We start from the raw sequence: 14303 nt of genomic DNA on the forward strand, positions 1-14303 counted from the left end.
TTCAAAGATTGATTTTTAAGCTGAAATTTGGAATACACTTTCCCAAAGAAAACAGTTCGATTTCCCCTGGAATAAAGTAGCTGATGTATGTATTATACTCTTAATTATCCAACCAGCCAACAATATGTATTGAGCACTAGATTATTATACAGTCAAACTCCTCTTTTGCATCCTCTCCTCTTTGGGCCACACCGAACTTGCTCTACCCTAACCTCATCTTGTTCATACTTTCATGGCATACCTCTGCACAGTAAAACACTCCATCAGCTACAAAACTAGCCCAGCTCAAATGTCACCTCCTATACAAAACCCTCCCTAATCACCCCTCAGTAGTTAATGGATCTTTCCTTCTCTAAACCCACATACTGTGTCATATTTCTTATCACATTGTCCTGTTTACTTCTATCTGTACTGTACAGCCTGTACTATACTTTATATGCTTTAAGACTAGAAGCACACTTCTCATTTATCTTTGTATTTCCACTGCCTAGCATTGCCTGGCACATAGTAAGCCCTCAGACGCCTCATTATGAAGGCAACTGAACAATATCTTCATAGAAAAATATTTTTCAGCATTTCAACTGGCATGTGAAGCACACAACACTCCCTACAGAACTTACGATAAGGCTAGCCACCCCCACTCAATCCCTTTCCATAGGTCTGTATTAATGTTCCTGCTAATAGTATTAATGTTCCTGCTATCTGAGCACCCAAAAGGATTTTCACTAGAAAGGATGAAGCTATAGTTTTCTGTTCAGATTTGAGCTTCCCTTGACAAAAGGAATACCGAAACAACTCTAAGAGGGAAACAGGCACAGACGTACCTACCCAGTGTCTACCTACCCTACTCCAGGCAAGAACATTTAAACCACATACTAAAAGTTGTAATGGGATTTTCAGAATAAGTCATTCCTTTCTCATTACTAAATAACACTTGAGAGAATCTGAAACCCCTGGCTGATAGACATATAGTTAAGTTTCTGTGGTGTGAAGTCACATAAATTTGTGAGAGAATGCACAGACTTTGAGATAAAGTTAAAATGTGGAATGAAGACTTGCAATTCTGATTGTTAACAGTTTCAGGCAGATCTAAAAGACAATGGCAAATATTTCAATCTGAAGAACTGTGAACAAGTATAATGACTAAAGCTCAAATGAAAACAAAGTAATAGAACAGGGTAGAATGAACTAATTATCTCCAGGTCTGAGGCAGACCTGGTTGGATACTGTCCTATCCATTAGCTTATTTAATCCTCAACAACCTTCATGGTAGGTATGAGCTCCATTTTTACACATGAAACACTAAGATTAATGAGAGCCCCAAGGCAACCCAGATAAGAAGTGCTGACCTATATTTTAAACACAGGTCAGACCTCAAATCTCAAGCTCTTTCTACTACTCAGTCCTGCCAGAGTCTTCCTCTGCTTATTTGTATTTAGACTGATGGGAGCTTTAAGACTAAACATGTCTAATATAACCAGACCAATGACCCTGGAAGAAAGTGAAAATGTTGCCAAAGGGCTACCTCCAAAAAAGCACAAGCCTATGTGTTTCACAGGAAAATTCTACCAAACTTTCAAAGAACAGATAATCCCAATGCTATTTAAACTGTCCCGGAGCACAGTGGAAAAAACTTTCAAATTATTTTTTACAAAGTCAGCAGATCATTGATACTAAAAGGTGACAAAACCAATACCCCAGGCTCCCCCTTAAGTGCAGGGCCCAGAGCCACAATCCAAGTATGACTTCAACAGGCTTTCTCAAGCCTCCTTCTAATGAACTCCTACTGCCCCATGACTCTCACATGGGTTTTTTTCAGTGTCTTAACATCTACAGGAGGAAACAAGACTAGCTCATTGTACTCTGGGCTTCCCCACATCATACTTGTAGTTATTTAATGTCTGTCTTATATAAGACTGGAAGCTCTGTGAGCCCATCTGACTTCTGTCTCCCATGAGCCTAGCAGAGGGCACTTGGCATTCATTAAAGCTTTGTGAAATTTATCTAAAAATAAATAAATAAATAAATAAATAAACTAATACCTCAAAAAGAACAAAAGTCAAGTACAGACCAACTATCATTTATCAATAATAATGATCTCATAATGAACTCATATTTCTATGAAGAATTTTTATAAACAGAATCTAACAAAGCTTTAAAAGACCATCCTAAATCCAGAAATGCAAAGGTGGATATATATTAGAAAATAATTATTAATTTAATGTCAATGAAGAAAAACAATATGACCATCTTCCACAGATGTTGAAAATGCAACTGACAAAATGCAATATTGATTTCTGAATTTTTAAGCTCTTTAGGATTAAAAACTATATGTATCTCGAACCAAAAGAAGCAGTCTCAAGCCAAAAGACAGCATCATATTTAATTGAAATCAAAAACATTTTCATTAAAGTCAGAAACCAGACAAAAATGCCCACTATTTTTTTAAAACATTTTCTGGAAGTAACTATCAATGCATTTGGACACAAAAAGAAATGTCTAAAAATAGAAAGGAAGTAGCAGAACTATCTGCAGATGATATAACAATATATCAAGAAAAACCATGAGAATCAATGGATAAATTACTGAAAACACTAAGATGATGCAATAAGATAAATGATTAAAAATTGGTTTACGAAAAGAATCAACCGCTTCTGTATGTACTTATTATGTAACAATCATTCAATAAGGGAGGAAAAATTCCTATTTACAATAATATCACACACACACCATTAGAGATAAACCTAACGAAATATGTGCGGGATCTTTATGAAGAAAATTTTATGTATTTGAAAAGCATAAAGAATTGACTCAGTGGAAAGACACATCCCATTATTGTCTAGGGAGACTCAATACTCCCTAAACTAATCTATAAACTTAATGTAGGGGAATTAGATAGGCTGACGGAAAGCTGATCTGTTAAATAAATAAGCCAAGAAAAATATGAAATGGAAGTGACTGAGGAGGGACTATTGCTATGATATTAAAATGTATGATAAAACCACAGTAACTAAAACAGTTTGGTATTATACACACATTTGAAAGATAAATCTAATAAAACGGAACCAAACACATATGGGACATCTCACTATGATAAAGGTGGTATTTGAAATAATTTGGGGGGAGAATGGATTATTCAATAAATGGAATTAGGGAAAAAAACTAGCTCTTTGACAACTTATTCTTTAACCAGTAGTTCCACTTCTAGAAATGTATCATACAGATAACCTTAAACTTCATTTCTTCCAGGTCTTTTCTCTGTCACCATCTCAGTGAGGTGCTTCCCTAAGCACCCTCTTTAAAATTACAACATTCACCCCTACCCCCAATTCCAGAAGCCCCTTTTTTGCTTTTATTTATTTTTCTCCATAACACTTATCACCATCAACATACCATTTGCCTACTATCTGTCTCCATTCCCTAGAATGTAAATTCCACTAGGGCAAGGATTTTAATCTGTGTTTTGCTCACCAGCCCTAGGTACTTAGTAAACAGTTTTTAACTGACTGAAGATATTCTGTGGCAGAAGAGTATTCATGGTAACTGAATACAGATTCAGCCTCTTCCCTTCCATCTTTGTTGCTGGCATATGCCTGTGACAACTCCCTCCCCAGACCCAAAGAGTGCATCCTGGCTGGGCAGGGACACGTCCCTCAATCCTCACCAATGGGGCCTAAAGTGTAGTGTGCTGGGGAGACTTCCAGGAAAGGTTCCCCTCACTAGTAAAAAATGATGTATGGGAGAACACACACCTCTTCTTTCCAAGATGTTATCATGACTGCACATGATGCTGGGCACTACATCAGCCACTTAGTAATTAGGAGGGGAAATGTCAAAACGCAAAAGACGAAGAAAAGAAGCAAGCTCTGGACTTCAATGGAACAACTGCATCGATGAATTAACCAAACTTTTCTGTATTTGAGTAAATAAATCCTTTATTTTTAAAAGCTACTTTTAGTTGCTCCCTCTGTTTCTTGAAGCAAAAAGCATCCTGATACATACTTATACATGTGTGCAAAGACCTGAGCAAGAGTACTCATTTTACTATCATGAACTGCTGGGATCTAAAAGTACATCAGTAGGGGTCTCCTTAAGTAAAATTTACATACATCTAGTGGCATGCAGGTAAATGTTTAACGTTTAACAACTGGCTTGGGGAAAAGGAAGGCTACTTGTAGTGCTGCCAATTTCCATGCTGTAAATACTCCCATCATAGCCAATTTCAGCAATGGCCTTGTTTTAACAACCAGGTCACTAAACTCCTGCAAATTTAACAATCAGCAATCACGAGTCAGTACACGCCAGCACTAGCATACCACTGCTTACATCTAGACAACGATGCAGCTATATTTGTGCTGATATGGATTTGTTTTTTAGATATATTTTAGTGGAAAAAATGCAATAAAAATATTTATAACTGGCTTCCATTTGTAGGAACAATTTTTAAATATATGTGTACACATATGCTTATATTTGCATAGATTATCCTTGCAAGAATATTCAAGAAACCTGAACAAGACTGTCAGACTGGAGTGGATGAGAAACTTTTTATTGTGTACCCTACCGAAAGCTGCTTAAATTATTGTTACCATGAACTTCTTTTTTATACAAATTATAATTTTGAAAAATTAAACATGTCATTTAATTTTCATTTCTACAATATAATTCTCCTTTTGTTGGTGCTGGAAACAATGCTCACTAGATTCAACCACCCTTAACCAAAATTGGGCCAGTTAACCAAACTGAAATTAGAAAAGTATATCTTACATTTTGGTTTTTCCAAGTTAACCTAAGTAACAAAATTGCCATGGTCCAACTTCAAGACAAACGAAAAAGCATTACATAAGCAATCATTTTACCTATAATTGCTTTTTGGTTAAAAACTAAATTGAGCCAACTATGCAAAGCACACCCCACTATCCCTAAAACAGCCAGTATTCCTGAGCTCACACAGCAAGATCACCTTGCACCACCCAGTCTTCTCACAGTTTCACATGGCAAGCATCAGGATCCAATTAGTGACTTAGAGAGAGGAAGCAATAAGAGAGTGCCACAGAGCAGTCTGCAAAATGTATAGGTCACTAAAGGTCACCCACAGCAACAGGGCTTCTTGTCTCGGGTTTGCAATGTGTCATATGCCACTCCTTAGACTCAAAAGGCGACACTCCATATGCCCACAATCAAGGGGCTTGTTTTCAATTCTTAGTGGAGACTGCCCTCTTGTCCAGTTTGACTTCCTCTCAATTTTTAGGGTCAGAAACAGAAGGAAGTAAAATTCATGCTTAGATTAATGTTTCCTCCCCCTGTTCTTTCACCTCCTGCTATGCCAGGAAATAGCACTGAAGTTCTATCATGTGGTTGCCCATCAGGACCCAGGAAGCCAGAACCTTGCAACCTGATGACTAGCGATTGCAAATGCAGAGAGATGGGGCCGAAGCTTAATTATCCAGGAGGACATTTACTAGGTTTTTCACTTTGTGGCCTACCATGATATATAGGCACTCACACTCCAAGCAGCTTTTCTTTTACTATGACAAACCAATCAAATCAGCAATGGAAAAATGGAAAAGAGAAGATATGGGAAGGGATATCTGTTCTACTTATTCTCCTCTTCCCCACCCTCCCATGTCTAAAGATTTCTCCAACTATCATCACAAATCTAAAACCATTTGATAAATGTTAAGACAAGCATTAAATGTGGAGGGACTAAGACATGGGGGCGTCGGGGGTGACACAAGAAGAAACTAAGGAGCAAGAGAATGACAACACAAACCCATACAGAACTTCAGTTATAACCAAGTATTAGTATTATTCCTTAAGACACAGATTTTCACAGATATTTGATAGCCATGACACTTGCAAAATATTAATGGAGCTCTTAAAATTGTCTGCAAGCTCTTAGAGGTTTTGAATCCAACAGTGAACTAAACCATAAAATAGAAAAACTAAAGATTTATAAAGATTGACATGCATAATTTATATAAAAAATAATTTTATATTAATGTACATTAACTTATAAAAATACAAGAGGCTTAGTCATAACTTTCAATCCGACCTAAAACACAAACCACATAAACTAAAACTTTAGCAATGAATTAATGTGACTACAGCTAGAAGTCATGGCAAATACAAAGTGATATGAAATCAAACCATTTCTTCTAATATACTCTTCATTCAACATTGCTGAAGAAAAAGACCATGCAAAAAAACATCCAGTGTTACACAAAGCAAACATACATGCTGGAACACAAATGGTCTTCAGGTAGGGAAAAAAGAATAGCAGCATTTATCATTTTAGGGTCAGGGACAAAAGATAGCAAATGCAAAACAAAATCACTGTAGCATTCAGCAAGTACATACAAGCAGACTAAAAGGCTTCATTTATTGTTTGACTCGACTTACAAACTAATAGGAAAATGGTTTGAGCTCCATTTAAAACTAGAGAATACGGATTCATTTTAGGCTTTCAATCTCAAGCATGTAGATTCCTCTGAGTACAAGGGAAGTTAAGATGAACATTAACGAAGGTGATATTTTCTGTGGGCTAATTGTATTATTTTAAATTCCATTCTATTCTAAATAATACCAGACAATGCTTAATTGTGCACAGCATAAAATCACAAATACCAATAAACATCTACCCAGAGTAATAGTCTGCCTAATCACACTTACCGTTTTCCACATAGGGATGAAAGGGCAAGACGAGGGCCAGGATGACCCTGCCTCTAGTTGGCTCCAAGACACTTCTGATATCTTTTAACAAAGTCAGGGGCTGATCACAGCGGTCCAGCAAATTCAAGCAGCTGATGACATCATACTGGAACCCTGTATTCTGCCATTCATTTATACCAAGCACTCTGGAAAAATCAGAAAGAATTGGATTAAAACAATTCTCCCTACAAAGACATCATTAAAAAGAACAGTGCGCCAGTAAAGGCTGAAGCTTTGTCTTCTTAAGCAAAGCAAATTCAAAATCTTCATTTATAATTCACATTTGCAGTAATAAAATGGTGGGAGAACAGAGAAAGAGCAACCATATTTCTTTAAATTTAGTGTTTCATCTATTTCCAAATCTCAAATATAAGTTCCTCTACAAGAACTAATAATCACATGTTCAATAAGTATGACGAGACAAGGTAATAAAAATGGTTATGAAACCAGAGTATAAAATTCCTGAACATCAGTAATGAACAGCAGACTCCTGCTCACTCTCTCTCTCACACGCACACACAAGAACATTTCTAGTCCTTTATAATGTTTTTATTTACAGAAAGGGGGGGGGTATTCTTATAGTAAAAATCTTTGTTAGCCACACCATTAGGTAATTCTATAAATTACTCCTGCTTGGTTATACCAATCAGAATTTAGTAGGTGAAATATGTTATAAAGACAGGTAAAAAAAGGAAACAAGAAAAAGGATCTTTGGTAAACAAGTCTTTGAAAATACTGAGCAAATACAGTAGAGATGTCTTAGAAAATTCTAAAAGTACAATGAGGGCTGATTTGAAAAACTCATATAAGCATAATGGTATTTTAGAGCAAACAGAATAAAAAGCAAACCACTCAGCTGCTGCTTCTTTTCAACCCAGATTTTTTTTAAAACTAAAATAAACCTCCTCCAAAACAACACTGTAACAAACTTCAAGGTACTAGTCTGATTCCTTTTTCGTTATAGGTGTTTTATTACACTCCATATTGCTTGGCCTAAGTAGGGCATTAAGGCTTGAAAATCACTTTGTTGTATTGAAATTGTGACTGCAATGGTAATTTTAGAAGCTGGATTTAGCTTATTCAAAGAAGTTTCAAAACACTGCAGAAGATTCTACTTTCAGGATAAAAATAGCTCAATTCCTATTTTAAAACCAAAAGGAACAATTAAAAAGAAAGGACTATTTGTAAACTCATATCTCAGCCAAATGGGCAATTTAAAATCACAAACTGGAAAAAATAAGTTGTGCACTTGATTTCAAAAACAACAACAACAAAAAGCTTAGGGGTGTACCTACAATGAAGCAGCAGCCAAAAATCATCAGCACCTGCTATAATCTAGAATAGTCTCACTAAATCCATTTCAGAATAGTTTCATATTGGTAGTTTCCATGTTGTAATTTTGAAAGATAAAAAAATTAATGCTCCTAAAAGAAAATTATGGCTTTAGTGCTGAGACAGTTAAACCTATACCTATAGAAGCCCAACTTCATCCTTAATTTCTGTTTTGTGATTCTTATTTGTAAGCTCAGTTACAATGAGGAAGACAAATTTATTTGCCCCACTCAAGCTCCATATTAGCCCAGGAATTCCAACAAGTTGTTAGAATTTTCCTCTTCTAATAAGCAAAATGAAAGAAGTGACTTGTCCAAAGTTACAATGCAAATCACAGCAGAGTAAAAATTACAACTTGGAAATTCTCCTAGTATGTTATTCAGATATAGCTCTCTATATAAGGTGAGAAAGAACCTGACAGTCCTTCTTTGAATGGATGCTCTAACGTGGCAGGTTGAGTAGATGGCAATCTGTACTTCAGTCTCCACTATCTTTCCATTAAAAAAAGAAGAAGAGGATATTCACATGGAAAACAGAACTCTTAACTACAATCTTTTCTTTCATTTTCGGAAAGATCCCAAACCTACACAGTTAACAGATTAAGGTTAAGCATCTTTCAAAATTACTGATCTTTGTTCTCTGGTGTTCAATATACATACAATTAGTTTCTGATTATCCGTATATGAACTGTCTGTGAGGATTTAATTCCAAATTCATGCCCTTTATCACTCAGCACCTTGCCAGCACCTTGCTTCCTCCACCCATCTACTAACCATCACACAAGCAACAAACTAATTTAACAATAACTTGGTAAAGAAGCCTGAGGGAGGTGAACGTGCTGCCAAATTTTCCCGCCAGAGAACCGTTTTTACTTTATTATCATTTGAATTGTGGGAACTGTTCACTTACTGCATACAATCAAGAATTAATTGTGCAATCCCTTCCTACATCTATGGCTTTTCCAGAAACAGGGTTTCTAACCCTAGAAGCAGGGTGTCTGTTTAGTGGATTATTTTCAAGAAAATGAATTAATAACAGTTTCCCTTCCATTAAGAGTTAAAATACATGTTTTTCCTTAGAGAAGTGAAAGAGCGATCAGCATTTTGATAAATCCTAAATAAAAAACAAAACCAACAATATAAAGAAAACTTATTGTTTTATATTAAAAAATCAAAGATATATCCTTAAACTTTTAACAAATACAGAGGAAAAATCCATCCATTTTCTGTTTATTGAGCTACTTCAAAAATGCCATCCAGAACCTTAATTAAAAAGCCAGTTGTTCATAGGTCCAGATATTGAAGAGAAACAAAAAATACCTTCCTCCCAAAAGAAACAAAAATATGGAATTAAGCAGAAGTTTGCCTTGACATGGGCTGGGTAAATGCTAAATTTACATAATAAGACCTCTTCATTAAAATCTCAAACTGTACCAATGGTCATAAAATTTGCCACTTTTGTAAATATGTTTTTACATCATACTAATGATATTATGGGAAGACTGGCAACTAGTATAAATTCCCATGTATGTCAAACTGCAAAAGGATTTTGTCATATATCCAATATGTGCTATACCTTAGGAGAAAAAATTAGTATTTTTATATGGTACTAGGTTACATATCATGTAAACTCTAGATATATTTAAATTACTAATTCAATATATTTTTTTCACTAAAAATCCCATTTAGTCACTTAGTCTCAAAGAGGGGGGAGATGTGTTAGGAGGGATCATTTGAAGACATGTTTCCAACACCCTCCTCCCCAGAACTACTTCAAAGCAAAGATTATTTTTTAAGTGGGAGGAGAGTCAAATCAGAAATTCAGTGATTTAAGTCACTGATGTAACAAAAGTCAAAGCTATCCAAATTTTGAAACAGTGAATTAAGTCCTAACTGAAGGATTACAGTTAAATTCACCACACAGACCCACCAGGACCTAACCTAAGATTACTGTAGCTCAAATTAGTTCAACCTCATACCAACCTAAGTCTCCTCCTGTAACATCCCTAATAGCTGTTTTAACAGTGTCAGTAACGAGGAGCTGACAGGAAGGTCGATCTCCCTTGTCTCTTACCTGGTAACTCAACTTTCTGGGCCCAACTGTGCCTGACATACTAGACTATACCTACTCATTCCTTCCAAATAAAATCCCATCAAGTATCTGTTTATAGTAATCCTCCCTTCCACCCACCACCACCAACCCCCACCCCCACCCCGCCTTAGCCTTCCATTTTCCAGGCTAAAAATTTCCATGTTTTGCCAATGTTCAATCCAGTCTTGCTCCAAAAGCTGCAATGATGTGCTGTCTCTAGGATTAGTGTGAATAAGTGGAAACTTATGTGAACAGGAAAGTGAGTGATTGCAAAATTCTTTCTCTTTTCTCTTTAAGGCTAGGCCAGGCTTCCAAAATATCATCCAGAACGTGGCACACTTCACCACTGCCCTCCCAGCCTTCCCACCCCCCATTCTATACTCAGCACCTTCTCCCATTCAACAGAATCTGTACTGAATAAAGAACAGAATTCCTAAATCTCTCAAGCAGATGGTCTTAAACCCAAGATGTGAGAAGCCAGATTCCAATTTGGGAACAAGTTCCTACATCTGATCTCCCTTTTCCAAGTTCTCTCTCACTAGCCCTTTTTCCTCCCTATAATACTAACTCCTCTATCCCAGAAAAATGCTGCCAAGGAAAGATTATTTCTCTGTAAATTTCCACTTAATTATGATATGGAAAGATTTTTTTTTTTTTTTAATTTCTAATCATGGAAAATTGTTTCTGGTTTACATGCTTTAAGAAGCAACGGGGGAAAAGATAGTGGAGTAGTGAAGTGTGGAATTTAATTACTCCTCTAGGGCAGCTGGTAAATAGCCAGGAACTGTAGGAACAGCCATTTCAGGGTCTTCTGTGACCGGACACACATCATCCACCAGTCTGGAAAGGGTGGATGGCTGAGATCGCAGCAAAGACCTGTAAGTTTCCCTGGCAAGGGGGGCTAGTGCCCCTAACCCCAGGCACAGCAGACTGTCTTGGAGCTGGTTCCCCAAGGGAAGAAGAAACAATCTATGATGGGAGCAGGGAGGGAGGTTTGACCTGGCCCCAACTGCAGAATTAATTAAGAAATTGGGACTGCTGAATAAAAGCTCCAAGCACAGATAAACCAAGAGCAGGCACAAGAGGAACTGAGCCAGCAGAAAGGAGGCAGGGCTAACAAACACAGCAAAAAAAAAAAAAAAAAAAAAAAAAGATACTTTTGCAGTTAGAGGTGTTCAGAATACTGGGAAAGGGCTGGGTTCCAAGAAAAAGGGGCACACAGAAATGGGTACCAACTCGGGCTCTTGCTTGCAAACCTGGGGAGCTGGGGTCTGGTTCTGAAAAGGTGTTTTTTTTTCTTCCTGTTCTTTTCTTGCTCTCCAACTTTGTTATCATTTTACTTTTCAATAGCCCATCAGATCCTCTGCTTCAGCACTCCCCCAGACAAGGGTGGAATTAAAGTTGTGGAAGAGTAACTCAACAGGTGAAAGAGATAATGGCCTAAAAGGCATATCCTTAAATAGTCTATACTGGTACTGCCAAAACTCGGGGGCAGGGGAAAGGCCTTGAAAAGGGATTTCTTTTTTCTTTTTTTTTTTCCCCCTTTTTCTGAAATAACTATTCTAAATAGCTCATTACAGAAAGGCTCAGACATTCACAATTGGCTGCTGGACCCGGGCAAGGGTGGAACTAAGCTAGGTCTGAGAGGCAAAGCAATGAGCCAAGTGGGGGAGACAATTCCCTAAAGGGCATAACTTCCACCAAAAAAGGAGGGGCAGGGCCCAGCTGAAGTGGCAGCCCTCCTTCAAAGAACTCAGACCCCAGGGGCTGGGAAACAGAAGCCAGACTGAGTCAACCAGGCCCTGATAGGGACAGGGTCTATGGAGAATTAAAAGCATCTGTCGCACCTCTTTACGCTGCTGGGGAGCTACAGGCTGACAAGCACCACCTGCTGGACAGGATAGGAAAAGCACCAAGTCTAGAGGATTCACAGGAGGGTGTGACAACCTCTGAAGTCTCATTCTCAGGGAAACTTCATACCCTCCTCCTGAGACCTGGGCCTGTCTGGACTGGGAAAATCTGATTGGGGTCGATCATATCTGGGGAGACCCTCTCACAAAAATGTCACATACAGGCACAGCAAGAAACAGAAAAACAAGAGTTGAAAAATTCTTATCAACTAAACAGAAGCTATGTTAGAGGTCTAGAATAAGTTGCCCCGAACAACAGAGAACAGATTGAAAAGAAAGCCAAGAAACAAGAAAACCCTAGGTAAAAGCATGAAAATGAGATCCAGAATAAACTAATCAAGAAAATCAGATGCCTAGAGAGCTAAAAGTAATGAGCCATACCAGGAAACATGAAAATATAAACCAGTCAAAGGAACAAACTAACACTTCACCTGAGATACAGGAATAGAAACAACCAATTAAAGCTGTTCAAATAGGCTAAATCAATTCAAAAAATCAAGTCAATGAGCTGAGGGAAGACACAGCAAAAGAGATGAAAAATATAAAGAAGACACTGGCAAAAATAAGGGAGAACTGGAAAGTTGACAAAAAAAATTGGCAGAACGTATGGGAATAAAAGGCACAACAGAAGAGATGAAAACATAATGGAGACATACAGCAGTACATGTGAAGGGGCAGAAGAAAGGATCAGTGACTGGAAGACAGAACATCTGAAATCATACACACAAAAGAACAGATAGGGAAAAGAATGGAAAAATACGAACAGGGTCTTAGGGAACTGAACGACAACATGAAGCTCATAAATATATGTGTTATGGGTGTCCCAGAAGGAGAAGAGAAGGGAAAGGGGCAGAAAGAATAACAGAAGAAATAATCACTGAAAATTTCCCATCTCTTATGAAAGACATAAAACTACAGATTCAAGAAGAGCAGCATACCCCAAACAGAATAGAACCCAATAGACCTACTCCAAGACACTTAGTGATCAGATTGGCCAATGTCAAAGACAAAGAGAGAATTCTGAAAGCAGCAAGAGAAAAGCGATCCATCACATACAAGGGAAACTTGGTAAGACTATGTACAGATTTCTCTGCAGAAACCACGGAGGCAAGAAAGTAGTGGTACGATATATTTAAGAAACTGAAAAACTACCAACCAAGAATTCTATGTGTGGCAAAACTGTCCTTCAAAAATGAGGGAGAGATTAAAATATTTTCAGACAAACAGACACTGAGAGAGTCTGTGAATAAGAGACCTGTGCTACAGGAAATACTAAAGGGAGTGCTACAGGCTGACAGGAAAAGACAAGAGAGACAGGTTTGGAGAAGAGTATAGAAATGAAGACTACTAGGAAGGGTAAAAGGACACAGAGAAAAAAATAAGATACAACATATAAAATCCAAGACAAAATGGTAGAAGAAAGTACTACTCTTACAGTAATAACACTAAATGTTAATGGATTAAAATCCTTGTGCCAGTTTGGATATATTACATTCCCTCAAAAGCCATATTCTATAATGCAATCTTGTAGGGGGCAGATGTGTTAGTGTTGAATAGGTTGGAATCTTTGACTGTTTCCATGGAGATGTGACTCAATCAGCTGTGGACGAAATGTTTGATTAAATTATTTCTATGGAGATATGGACACTGCCCATTTAGGGTGAGTCCTGATTTAATCACTGGAGTCCAATAAAAGAGCTCACAAACTGAAGGAGCTCAGAGCAGCTGAGTAAGATGTTCTGCAGAAAGTTACTGAAAACTGACACTTGGAGATGCAAACAGGACATTTGGTGATGCTAGCCCAGAGTTTGCTCCGGAGAAACTAAGAGAGGACCCCCAGACTGTTAAGATGCACAGGAACTGAAGAAGATAAGAAAGACAAGCTCAGAGACACTTTGGAGAATGCCATTTTGAAACACAACCTGGGAACAGCAGACGCCAGCCATGTGCCTTTGCAGCTGACAGAGGTGTTCTGGATGCCATCGGCCATTCTTCAGTGAAGGTATCTTCTTGTTGATGCCTTAGTTTGGACACTTTTATGCCCTTAGGACTGTAATTTTGTAAGCAAACAAACCCCCTTTATAATAGCCAATCCATTTCTGGTATTTTGCAAAACAGCAGCATCAGCAAACCAGAACTCTCCCCAATAAAAAGGCAAAACTGGCAGAATGGATTAAAAAACAGGACCAATGTTTATGTTGTCTACAAGAAATTCACTTTAGACACAAGGACAAAAATAAGCTGAAAGTGAAAACTTGG

General features: G+C 37.6%; 1 protein-coding gene across 4 annotated transcripts in view; it reads right to left on the reverse strand.

Moving 5' to 3' along the window:
* METTL9 (methyltransferase like 9) overlaps positions 1–14303 on the reverse strand; it is a 58600-nt gene that overhangs the window by 15584 nt on the left and 28713 nt on the right. For all 4 annotated transcript variants that reach the window (XM_037813499.1, XM_037813501.1, XM_037813500.1 and 1 more), the window contains exon 4: positions 6673–6857. In XM_037813499.1, the coding sequence (XP_037669427.1) occupies positions 6673–6857 (185 nt within the window). The remainder of the gene's footprint in view (positions 1–6672; positions 6858–14303) is intronic.

Source organism: Choloepus didactylus, chromosome 21, assembly GCF_015220235.1.
Source record: "Choloepus didactylus isolate mChoDid1 chromosome 21, mChoDid1.pri, whole genome shotgun sequence".
Taxonomy (NCBI): Eukaryota; Metazoa; Chordata; class Mammalia; order Pilosa; family Megalonychidae; genus Choloepus; species Choloepus didactylus.